We start from the raw sequence: 12,779 nt of genomic DNA, 5'->3' as shown, positions 1-12,779 counted from the left end.
CAATAAAGCCAGGTGTGGTGGTGCATGCCTTTAATCCCAGTACCCAGCACTTGAGAGGCAGAGGCAGGTAGATCTCTATGAGTTCAAGGCCAGCCTGGTCTACATAGTGAGTTCCAAGCCAGCTGGGACTACAGGGAGACCCTGTCTGAAAAAGACCAAGAAAAAAAAAATGTTTTTGAGACAAGGTCTCCTACTTTGCTCAGGTTGGTTACAAACCCAGGATCTTCATACTTCAGTCTCCCAAATGCTTTGATTACAGGCATGAGCCACCATCTTTGGCTTTTATGACACTTTCTAATATAAAGTTTCTACCTATGACTAAGACTAAGAGAAAGGAAGTGCAGGTGACCCTGTGGCCCTGGAGCCCTGAGTATTGGGGGAAAGATAGGTTGTTAAGATGCTTGCTTGTTTATAGAGTTGATTCTTCAGGCACTCAGCCCTCTCTAAGCTTCCCCTTCCTTCCCCACCTTCTACATTACCTGCTGTTGGTAGAAGTTGCTGGCATTTTGTTCGAATCGCTCATCTTTGGTTTCTACAGTTTTCCCCAATTTTTGCAGTACCTGGCGATGTAAGACAGAAAGGCCCATGAGGTTACTGTCAAGTCTCTTATCTGCTGGTCTTAGATAACCCTGGCTTCTGGTCTTGGATATAGCTAAAGGTCTAAGCTCCTATCAGCTCAACAGAATTAGGAATGTAACATGTTGCTGACAAAAACAGTGTTTTGTGGTTCTCCTCAAATTGGAATTCTAGGGGTATGCAGTAGTGCACTAAAGGATCATCCATCCTTTCTCTGTCTCTCTAAAAGTAAGTTGTATCCTTTTGGAATCTCATTATTTGGAGAATATATGTTTTGTATGTTTGTTTTGGGTGCTGGGTATTGAACCCAGAGCCTTGTGAAACCTAAGCACACATTCTACTATTGAACAGCACCTCTAGTCTCAAAGTGAGTTTTTAGAGTCCAGAGGACACAGTATTGAAACAAGGTTTAATGGGAAGAATGTAAAATATGCAAGGCTTGGGGTGGGGGCAGCTTATTTGAGAGCAAACAGACCACTGGGTTGCTTCTAGGATTCTAGGAGAGCAGGGAAGCAAGACTTGTAAAAATAAAACAGAATCTTAAAGTCTTTTTTTTTAAACTTAAGAGTCCCTCCTTTGGCCGTTATCACAGATTTCTTTCCATGGATGAGGTAAGAAAGACAGGGAAGGAACTCTTCTCTCACAAAGGCACTTGCGGAAAACCTTGAGAAGCCCTGATATAAAATGCTTGAAAGTCATCTGGAAATGAACACTACCCATGTCTACCTTTTATCATCTAGGAAATGGGAGAGGCAATCTTACTGTTCTCAGTACCAATATAAGACCCAGTCTCTATTCTCCGAGGGGTCCCTGACTTATAAACAAAGTAACTGCATTGTAGTAAGAAAGGATGGAGGGGTCAGCAAAATGGCTCGTGGGTAAAGGCACTTGCTGCCAAGCCTGATCAGGATTTGAGTTTGATCCCTGGAACTCACATGGAGGAAGGAAAGAACTGACTCCCAAGGGTTGTTCTCTGACATCCAAATGTGGGCTGTGGCATTCGTACACACACACACACACACACACACACACACACACACACAAATACATGTAAAAAGAAAGGTCTGAGTCTTCTACTGTAAACCCCCTCTTGGAAGGAGGTGCCATCATCCCCCAAAATGAATAGTAAACTCTCCCCCAACTTTGGTCGTTCTGAGACAGGGTCTCCCTGTAACCCCAGCTGGCCAGAGCTCGATATGTAGACCCGGCTGGCCTTGAACCACAATATCTTCCTGCCTTAGTCTCCCAAGTGCTGGGACTAAAGGTGCTGTCTTTCTCTATTTTTATTGCCATGCAAGTATCAAATGAAACAAACAGTAACACCCATTTAAACTCCATAACCTTTCTCACACTTGATCTTCTTCCTCTTAAGTTAATCACTCCCTGGCAATTTCTGCTCTTGTATACATTTCTATTATTCTTTGTATTCTGTGGTCTGTTTCCTTAGACCCCTCATGGATTCAATTTTCTTTACTTATTTAGGTGGCTCAGGATCCAGTGAGTGAACACTTAGAAATTTTAATAGGAAGGAATGTAAAACTAATACCATATATGGGCTGGGCCTGGTGTAGGATTTTGCTAGACTGAACAGAATAGAAAGTGGGAGTAGAAAGAGGATTCCAGACAATCACATTAGCAAAGACCTGGGCTTTGCCAATGATTGCAGCTTCCCAGGAGGGTGTGACTCAGTTAGGGTGTGTCATGGGGAATGGTAGGGAAAGATGTTAGAAAGGGAGACTTAAGTATCATTATGAAAGGATCTGAATCACACACCAGAGTGCCCAAGCCTGAAAATGGAGAAGGCTCCCCCTGTAGACACTCTGACCCAAGTGTCTCCAGCTGAATGGGAGGCGAGTGGAGGTCAATGTCTGGTACTCCTGGAGCTTGCTCTCTGGTGGATAAGGTTGAGTGCTTTTGTAGTCAGATATTAACTCCTATCTTTCCACTTACTGGCTAAAGCTTTTAGGCAAGTCTCTTAAGCTCTTGGGCCTCAGTTTAAGAAGCTTCCTTTCCCTCATTAATATATTTCTGTGCTGGAGTGGTTAGGGGATTAAAATACTATACATGTAAATTGCTATTTCTGGCTGCTTAGTGAGCAATCAATACCTGTGGCTATTTGTGCTTCCCAGCCCATAAAAGGCAGGTGTTTCCTTTAGCCAGGTCTGTCTTTGTTGGTTTCCAACCCCCGTCACTTAACCACCCCTCCATAGATGTATAAGGCATAGTTCCTGACTCCACCCCCCTTTCCTACCACCAACCAGAAAGTTGCAAAACCACCTTGTTTAGCGGTAAGCACAGTTCTTACTTCCTTTTCACTACTCCTCCCTTCCTCTGTCCAGAGTTTGTTTTCTCTTAGGTGGAGGGGGTGAGAAAGAGAAAATTCAGTTCAGAGTTAATATAGAGAATGACTGGAGTCTAAAGCCTCAAGGCTAAAAGGCTTCATGGGCTATGAAGACTGTGCTGAGGGAATCTTCTCATGGAAGACCCGAAAGGGAAGGGTATATGCAGTAACCTGGAAATATTAATCAGCTCTCTGGGCCCAAAGTCATTTGTTACCATAGCAATAGGTCTCTGTTGGGCTACATACCACACTGGAGGTGTTCTTAAACCCTTGAAGGAACACGATGTACAGATATACATCAGAGGTCTGCTGAAAGAATAAATTCATGTGTGTGTGTGTGTGTGTTTGAGATGAGGAGGGGTCTTGCTATGTAGCCCAGGCTTGCCTCAAACTTGCAATGAGCCTCCTCTCTCAGCTTCCTGAGTGCTGGGATTACTGGTATATGGCATCTGTAAATTGAACTTATAGATCAATTCCTAACGAAAGCCCGCGTAATACCACGCCTTAAAATCCTGCCCCCTGAGAATTCTGACCCAATTTGTCTGGCAGCCAAAGAAGTTAGAATTCAGGTACATGAAGAGAAAGAGCTAGTGAGAGAACTTGCAAGTAAATGTCACAAGATATTGACACCTAGTGAATGTGGGTGACCTATTAACCTTCAGAGTAGGATGGAAGGGATAAAGCTTTAAAAAAAAATCACAGCCTATTTATTTGATGGCTACAGCCCCTCACCATGATCCTTATCTATTATTTATTGCATTTTAGTTAATTCTGTCAATTGCGGAATTAATAGGAACTATGCTAAATGACAATATGCAAGGTTGTCAAACTATTTTCTTAGATGTAATAATGTGGTAATGTAAAAAATCTTTTAGATACACTCTAATGTCAGCTTTTTGCCAGGCTTTTCTCCCAGCACTCACTCCCGGTGCCCCAGTTCAGCTGCAGTTCTCAGGATTCTGCCTAAAAGGATTTGCAGACTCAAGCTTCCATCACACTGGCATTCCTCAGCAGGAGGCTCTCTCACACTTGCCTGAGGATCATCCATGGTTCCATTTCAAACTCAGCCTCCTAGGAAACCTTCCCAGTCTTTCTGCCCCGAGCTCCTACTCTGAATATCTTAGGTCATTTATTTTTACTTAAAAACAAAAAACGAAACTAGATTGTAAGCTTCCGGCAGGCAAGACTGCCTCTTATTCATCTTTTAATTCTTTCCTAGGTCCAAACCCAGCCCCCTGAACAAAGGAATCTATTGTAAATATTTGACAAATTAAACCCTCAGGGATATAAGTTGAATAAATGTTAACAGAGAAAAGACGAACATGGGGGTGGTTTTTAAAATGTCCGTGCTCAGGGGAGATCTGAGCAGTCTGCCACCGAGAAGTCACACACAGATGGTGAAGCAGTAGTCTAACTGTGAGGATGTAGCACACTGTAAAATTACACTAAATCAGCCTGAACCTCTGTCTCCTGTTCCGTGTGGGTGGGAACCGGAAAATAGAACCGGAAAGTAGAGCCAGGACAATGTTTCATCCCTATTGTGTTTAACAGTCACCAAGTCACCAGACCTTTAGGCCCCTGGACAGAGGAAGATGAGCCTATGTAAAAGCATTTCCACTGTAGCTCAGCTCCTTCTGAGAAGGGTCAGCAGGAAATGGGGCAGCACAGATGGCAGGGTGGCTTATCAGGACTGTGGCAAAAGGGGCAGCCTTGGGTTAGGATGGGAAGACAGGACACCTGAGTTTCAGCAACAGGCCTGCCATTTACCAATCTCTTTTGAAACTTGTTTCCTTATTTCTAAAATTGGAACCCTAAGGCTGAGGCGTGTAGCTCAGTAGTAGAGGGCTTACCTGACATACACAACAGCCTGGGTTCGATTCCCAGCACAGGATAAAAAGGATACTAACAACTTGCTTATAGTGTTGAAGAGACAAAGTGAATTAAAGTTTTTTTACAATGTTTTAGAATGTTGGCTCTGTGAGAGAGAGAACACGGCACTTGGCATATTTGACTACTCAACACATTAGCTACTGTGGATTACTCAGAAGGTTACATCCAATTGCTTTCAGTGATCTTCCCCCTCCTTTTTTTTTCCCTGCAGCTTCAGCTGGTCTGGAACTGGCTATGTAAACTAGGCTGGCCTTGATATCACTGAGATCTACCTGCCTCTGCCTCTCAAATCCTGGAATTAAAGGTGTACTCCACCACGCCAGGCTCTTTCTTATTTTTTTAAACAAATTTTTATTACAATTTGTAATTTATTACAACTACAATTGTAATTTTTATCACAATTGTTTATCAGTCTCAAATCCTGGAATTAAAGGTGTACTCCACCACGCCAGGCTCTTTCTTATTTTTTTAAACAAATTTTTATTACAATTTGTAATTTATTACAACTACAATTGTAATTTTTATCACAATTGTTTATCAGTTTGGGGGTAGTGAGCACATGGAAGTCAGAGGACAACTTCTGGAAGTCAGTTCTTTCCCTCTACCATGTGGGTTCCAGGAATCAGACTCAGATGACCAGGCTTGGCAGCAAATGCCTTTACTCAGTGAGCCATCTTGCCAGCCCAGAAGCCCTTCTTCTGTACTGGAACTTTCTCTCTTTATCTTGTTCTCAATAACTTCCCAAGATTCAAGGATTCTAGGTCTAGGCTGATTGAGATATGCTACTTCCCCCCTCACAGGCCACTTCCCCTTATCCAGGAAACACCCAGGTATTCCTTCCATGTATACCTAGGCAGGCCTTGAACTCAGAAGCTTCCAGTCCAGAGTATCTGGTTTTCCTCATCCACCCGGAAGCCCCTCAGGGCAGACTTGAGTTTGTTCCTCTCTCCTCACCTTGCCAAGAGTGCTTTCTACCGTCTGGCTGATTCTCCCTGGAAAATACTTGATTCTAAGGTTCAAAGAGTCCCCTCCCATTTTCAACTTGGTCTTACCAGATGGAATTTCATAAAGAACATCAATTCTCTTATTTTACAGGTGGAAGATCTGAAGTCCAGAGCAGAACATTATTTACCTAAAGCTTTAGAGTCCAGACTTAAGAAGAAGAGACAATTCTAAAGAAAAGACATAGTGTTGATCATAGGCCGGATGAAGACAGGGAGAAAGAGTAAGGCAAAAAATAACTGATATTTCTGCAGGTTTAATTTTAACATTTTTATCTTTTGTGGAGTTCATGCTGAGCAAGAGCTCTAGCACTGACCACACCCTCCAGTCCTAAATATGTCTCTTTAAAAAAATGCTTATTGTTCATGGGGTTTTGAGTTGTTTTTGACTTTTGGAGTTTTTGCTTTGTTTTTGTCAACCAATGTAGATTTCTCTAGGAGAACACCCCCCCATATACTTTTAGCTAGACTGTATTGTAAGCACTGCTCTCAGATCTACCAGATGTCTAGCTAGAGAGCCTTCAGAAAGGCCGACATAACAATCAAGGTGAAGGTAGGGGTAGGTGAAGTAACAAAGGCTAGCCACACCAAATCTTCGTTTTCCTCCAGTCTTTCCATGACTTCAAAAAGACAGACAAAGTACATAGAGCCCCTCCCTCCCATTGTGGCCTCTTAAAAGTAGGAGCTACACCTACATTCCATCAGTTTTCCCTGGGTAATCCCACTTTGGAGAGTCAGTTCCCCTTAATCTTTCCTGCGGTCAAACTAGTACGCCACCTTTAGAAGATAATACAAATATTTCCATTGTTAAGTTTGTTATTTATTTAACTGCTTTGAAGATCATGAACCCCTTTCATCTGGCTTATGCCTCTTCCTACACCACTTTATCTACAAGAGTGCTGGTAGGTGGAGGTTAGAAGCAAAGAAAATAATCTAGACAGGTTAAAAACAAAATGCCTTTAACAGAGCTTATGGAGCAAGGGCTGGGGGTATAGCTCAGTTGGTAGAGTGCTTGCTTAGCATATAGGTTCGATATCCAGCGTCTAACACTGGGTGTGGTGGCACATGCCTGTAATCCCAGCACTCAGGAGAGGGGCAGAAGGATCAGAAGTCAAGCTCATAGTGAGTTCATGGCTATTCTGAGAAACAACTGATCCTGCCCAGAAAAAAAAAGTGCAGAAAGGGCTATGCCTGGTGGCTCACACCTATAATCTCAGCACCTTGGGAGGCTGAGGCCTTAGGATGATCACCTTGAATTCAAAATCAGCCTGGGCTACACAGTAAGACCTTGTCCCCAAAAACAAAATGTGTGAAGAGCGTCCTCATAATCTAGAGAGACAGGCAAGTTATAGATGGACAATTTAGGGAAGCAGATACAGGCACTGCTACCGCACATATCAGCTTTTTTTTTTCCTTTAGCTTTTAAATTTGTTTTTTTTGAGACAGGGTCTCATGTAGCTCAGGCTGGTTTTGAACTCTACATGTAGACTAGGATGACCTTGAACTCTCGATCCTCCTGCCTCCTAGCTCCATTTACACCAGCTTAAACAACATCCAGAGACCTCAGTGAACTCCCCCAACAAAGCTAAGCCGTGGAACCCACTGGCATAGCCAGTTGTCACTAGCTTTGAGGGGAAACTCCCCTCAGTTCATCATCTGTGATACAGTCTCACTTTATTGCTAGGACTAAACCTGTCACACAGCTGACCACCACCATTAATTCCTTCCATCACCTCTTCTGGGTCAGGCTGAGGGTTGTAGATGGTTCCTGAGACAGCTGTCCCCTCAGCTGCTTCTCTCTTCTCTCTCACACCTGTCAATTTTCATGGAAACCCATTTCCTGGCCGTTTCCCGGGGAAGCAAGACCCTCCTCCTCAGCCCAGGTTCTCAGGAGCCCTTCTGGCAAGGCCTGTCTGCCTACCTTCTCCTGGGCCCTGCTGAGCTTCTTCTGCACCTGCTTGGCGAAGAGGCCAGCGGCACCGCCTGCCTTGCTCTCGGCCATCCTGCGGGCTCCAGGGCACTGCCTGGCCCTGTGGTTTCTAGTGGCCCCTGGGAGGAAGTGTGGGCTCCCAGCATGCCTTGCGCCTAGCTGGCTCAGACAGACCTTCACACCCCGCCTGCTACCCTTCTGAGGCCTGGGCGTCTTAGACCACCCCTACATCACCTTGTGGAGACAACTCAGAATCCCTCACAGTCCAGCCTCTTCTGAGAACCACTTAGGCCCCCTCAAAGTCCAGCTCTCTGTGAGGACCACTCAGGGCCACCACAGTCCAGACCCCTCTAAGGACCACTCAGGGCCCACTGCAGTCCATCCTCCTCTGAGGACCACTCAGGGCCACCATAGTCCAGCCTCCTCTAAGGACCACTCAGGGCCACCACAGTTTTCCCAGAGCAAATAGGCCAAACTCCCCGGGGGCATCTGGAGTTGGGATGGTGGCTGGGTTGTTCTGAAGAAGCCAGTACTGAGAAGGGCCTGTCCTGACGGGCTTTGGCCAATGCAGGCCAACTTGGAAACACCAGCCCTGCAGTAGGAAACAGTGGCCACATTAACCAGGGTCTTCAAATGTGGGCAAAGACTCATGAGTTCCAGACATGGAAGCAGCACTAGAATGAACTGAAACAATGAGACAGAAAATATTGCCGAGTTCCACTCACTGAGGACATTTACTAAATCAGAAATCATCCATCAATTCTAGGGGTAATACTGGGTGGCCAAGTAAACTGTATGTCTTCCCTGTGTTGCAGCTTAGTCATGGTGGCTCTTATCCTGGAAACTGAAGAGATAAAGAGCAGAAAGTGGACAGAATCCAGGTTTGGATTTGAAAAGGAAGAAAAATGAGCTGGAAAGAAATGGGCTGTCACTGTTAAAAAGCTGAGGAAGAGAGGAGGGTGAGCCTCAGCTGGGTGATGGAGAGCAAGCTTGTCTAGTTGGAGCACAGTATACTAGATGGACACAGAAAGTTAACTCCGACACAGATTGTGTAAATTGGGGTGGGGCTACTGAGATTACAACTACTGTTTCTCTAGGGCAAAGGTCTCCAAATGTAACAATTGACCTGTTAGAAGGGACAGCGGGAAAGTAGGATACTAGGTTTGGAGAAACCATTTATTCCAGACTCTTATAAATCCCACAATGTGGGTGAAATTCCTTCAAAAAAAGAAAGCTCAAAATAGACTTCCTATGGAATTCAGAGGGAAGCTGGAATGGTGTTACAAAATCACCTGCTATTGTTTCCCAGTTCTTTTACCCACATAGACACTGAACTCACAGTCAACTATGTGCCAGGTGTTGCAGGGTGTCCTAGTTTGTTCTTCATTGCTGTGACAAACTATTCTGACCACTACCAACTTGGGGAGGAAAAGGTTTATTTATCTTACATCTCCCAGGTCACAGTTCATCAGAGAGCCCAAGGTAGGAACTCAGGGCAGGAACCTGGAGGCAGGAGCTGGAGCACAGGCCATGGAGGATCACTGCTTACTGGCTTGCTCCCCTGGCCCCTGCTCAGCTTGCTCTCTTATCCAACACAGGTCCACCTGCCCAGGGGCAGCACTACCCACAGCACCTCCCACATCACTCAACAATCAAGAAGATGCCCCACAGACATGGCCACAGGCCAGTCCAATGGAGGAAATTCCTCAACTGAGGTTCCCTCTACCCAGGTGTGTCAAGTTGACACTAAAACTATCCAGCACACAGGGTATTGGGAAGCCAAAGATGAATGCAATGCAATCCTGTTCTCAAAATGCTTAGAATGGAGACAGGCTGGGTAATCACATGATTCTACTATAATATGTTCAATTCATCTATAGAGATGATGAATACAAAATATTTAAGCAATAGGTGGTTACCATTCATTCTGGATATTAGCTTCTCAAAAAAATAAATAAATAAATAAATAAATAAATAAATAAATAAATAAATATGGGAAGGACTTCATGATGGAAGAGGAGTGAGGAGAAATAATCCAGAGGATGTTGGTCCTGCTAAGACACGGAGAGGGTGATGACAACAGGTGTGTCATTAGCAGGAAGGAGCCTGATGTGTGTCATTCCCAGGACTCCACAATTGAAATGGCAAAACTAAACTCCATTTTTCTCTAGCTGACTTTTGCTTTACCCTGTGTAAAAACCCTGTGTAAAAATCCAGCCATTCCCACTGCAGCCAGCCAGGCAGAAGGTCTCCTGCAGGTAGTGTCAGGGAGTACATTGCTTCCAAAATACTGGGAAACTTACAGGTAGCCAGGTAGTATGTCCAGATAGCACGTCCTCCTTCCCAGATATACCTTCATCTCCATGGAGCACATTGTTTCTGCAACACTGAGAAGCTTTTTTCCTTATCAAAACCTCTTTGTTAACTGATCTGCCCCTGGTCTGGTGTAACTATAGTGATCTGATGTAACTATGGTTATTGGCTTTGCCCCAGAACAATATAATTATGGTTTTAAATTTTATAAGCCCTGTCCTGCTTCTCCTTAGGGTCAAGCATTCTGTTGGGCATTAGCCCCCTCTCCGACTGATGGCTAGTAATAATTTAACCATCACTATGTGGTATTCCTCTGTGCATCTTACTTGATACTACAACTAAATCATGCAACATTAGAGCATGAACAGCCCTCAGAAGTTAACTAGTTGGGGGAAATCAAGTCACAGAAGAGGCTGGTAATTTGCCCAGATTCCTTCCACTCCTTGGTGGTATAACTGGGTCAGGAACACAGGTGTCCTGACTCTAGACCAGCTCCTCCCAGCAAATACCATGTGATAGTGAGGCAGGAAGGAAAGAGAAAACACAGGGGGCTTGAGAAAGAAAGAAGCCTCTCATTTCAGAATCTGGCTGGAAGTCAGAAACTAACACAACTAATAAAATAAAAACTGCCTGCAGAGTTCGTGTTTGTCTCCCGAAAGACATCTCAAATAAAGGCATCTAAAACAATAAACTGCTTACTTAGGACCACAGTGTGGTCTAGAAATTAACTGTATCAGTGCTTCTCCCATCCCTAAACTCAAAAATGTACTCATAAACCTACCTTACAATTTCATTTACTAAACAAAGCAGAAAGCTCTGGTCTCTTCAGCTTCTTTAAAAACTTACTAATTTTTATTTTATATGTATGAGTGTTTTGTCTGCATGGCAGTGCACCACATTCGTGCAATGCCCATGAAGGCCAGAAGGTGGTGTCAGATCCTCTGGAACTAGAGAGGATGGTTGTTAGCCTCCCCGAAGCTGTGCTGGGAACTGAAACTGAGTTCTCTGCAGGAGCAGCCAGTGCTCTTAACGACTGAGCCATTTCTTCAGCCCCCAATTGACTTATTTTTAACTTAATTTGTATTTATTTATTTATTTATTTTTGTCTTTTTGAGACAGGGTCTCCCTGTATTCCCAGCTGGCTTGGAACTCGCTATGTAGAACAGGCTGGCTTCGAACTCACAGAGATCTGCTTGCCTCTGCCTCCTGAGTGCTGGGACTAAATGCGTGCACCACCATGTCAAGCTAATTTAAAATTTTTAAACTTTGTTTAATCTTTAAACTTTTCTGTAAATTTCATCTTTTTTTTTGTAAATTACATCTTTTAAGCAATATATCTGGAGTGACTGGAGAGCTGGCTCAGCAGTTAAGAGTGCTTACTACTCTTGCAGATGACCCAGGTTCAGTGCCCAGCTCCCACATGGTGACTCACAACTGTCTATAGCTCCATTTCCGGAGGATCTGATGCCTTCTTCTGACCTCCTTGAGCTCTTGCACACCTGTGGTGCACATACATATACCCAGGCATGCACAAATACACATAAAATAAATCTTTAAGAAAAGGTTTTTAAAAAGTTTTAGCCTAGAGTGGTGATACAAACTTCCTTTAATCCCAGCACTTGGGAGGCAGAGGCAGGTGAATCTCTGTGAATTTGAGGCCAGCCTAAGTCTACATATGGAGTTCCAGGCCAGCCAGTGCTATACGGTGAGACTCTCAAAAATAAAACCCCAGTGTATCTATACATACAAATTTGCTGTAAGGGACACCTAAGTGGGACTGTCTTGAGAAGCCCACACCCACACTTAGTGGAGGTCCTTAACAGGGTGAAGGGAAGAGGGGAGACAGGGCACTTCTTAGGCTACAGGTGGCAGCGCTGGGCTCCGTCTCCCTGCTGCTGGTGGTGGGATCTGTCTCAGCCATTTTCTCTTGCTGTGATGTCTACTACCCCAGTCCCTCATGTCTGGTCTTTAGTTGTTGCTATGAAAAGCTACTTGTCATCCGCCAAAACTTCTCCTTTCAGTTCCCCCTTTGCTTTCTTCTAGGTCACTCTTATACTGAGCCCTGGCCAGGATGAAGCAGAATTATCAGCTTCCCAGTTCTGTGGGTTTATAGAACCCTGGATCCGGTTGTCTATTTCAGTCCCCGCCTTGAAGTGCTGATTCACACTTAGCTCAGAACCCTGTATTGTTGTTGCCTCTTTCTTTCTGTTCTGCCTCTTCCCCTCAACCTTTTCCTTTGTTTGTTTAGTATCTTCTTTTCTCCCCCCTCTCCTTTCTACTTTGTTACTTCTTCCTTAGTCTGCTGGCATCTGACATACCTCCTAATCCTCAGGGCACCCTGTATCTCCTGTCACCCAGGAGCTTGGGGTGAGCAAGAACGAAAAAAGAAAGAAGGATGACCCCCACCGTCTGCCTTAGAGAGTTAGGGCATGTTTAGTCACGCAAGAGGTTTTAAAACATTCTGTGCCTGTACATCAAATATACACAGAAGAGAGGAATAAGTGAACATATTAATTGATAAATAGGTCCTAAAATATTATAAATAAAAAATGGATAATGTAAAAACACTCTCACTGGGCTTAGTTTTCAGACTGGTAAAGACAACACCAAAGGGAAGAACCAATCCATAGATACGGTGAAATCCATTTTGGGTCCTATAACAGGATTTCCTCTAGATGGCCTAATCATAAATACAAACACACAATATGACCATGTATATTCCGTTTAA

General features: G+C 44.1%; 1 protein-coding gene across 1 annotated transcript in view; it reads right to left on the bottom strand.

Annotated features, from left to right (window-relative positions):
• Positions 1–7,833, bottom strand: part of Bin2 (bridging integrator 2) — a 41,314-nt gene extending 33,481 nt beyond the window's left edge. Inside the window, exons 1-2 of the mRNA XM_008840007.3 lie at positions 7,730–7,833; positions 480–560 (exon numbers count right to left, since the gene is read on the bottom strand). Coding sequence (XP_008838229.1) covers positions 480–560; positions 7,730–7,810 — 162 coding nt within the window. The 5' untranslated portion in view covers positions 7,811–7,833. The remainder of the gene's footprint in view (positions 1–479; positions 561–7,729) is intronic.
• Between the last annotated feature and the right edge of the window lie 4,946 nt (positions 7,834–12,779).

This window comes from Nannospalax galili, unplaced genomic scaffold (genome assembly GCF_000622305.1).
Source record: "Nannospalax galili isolate Female #2095 unplaced genomic scaffold, S.galili_v1.0 scaffold979, whole genome shotgun sequence".
In the NCBI taxonomy this organism is placed as follows: domain Eukaryota; kingdom Metazoa; phylum Chordata; class Mammalia; order Rodentia; family Spalacidae; genus Nannospalax; species Nannospalax galili.
Note: the sequence above shows the minus strand (reverse complement) of the source record. Positions and strands in the feature narration are given on the sequence as shown.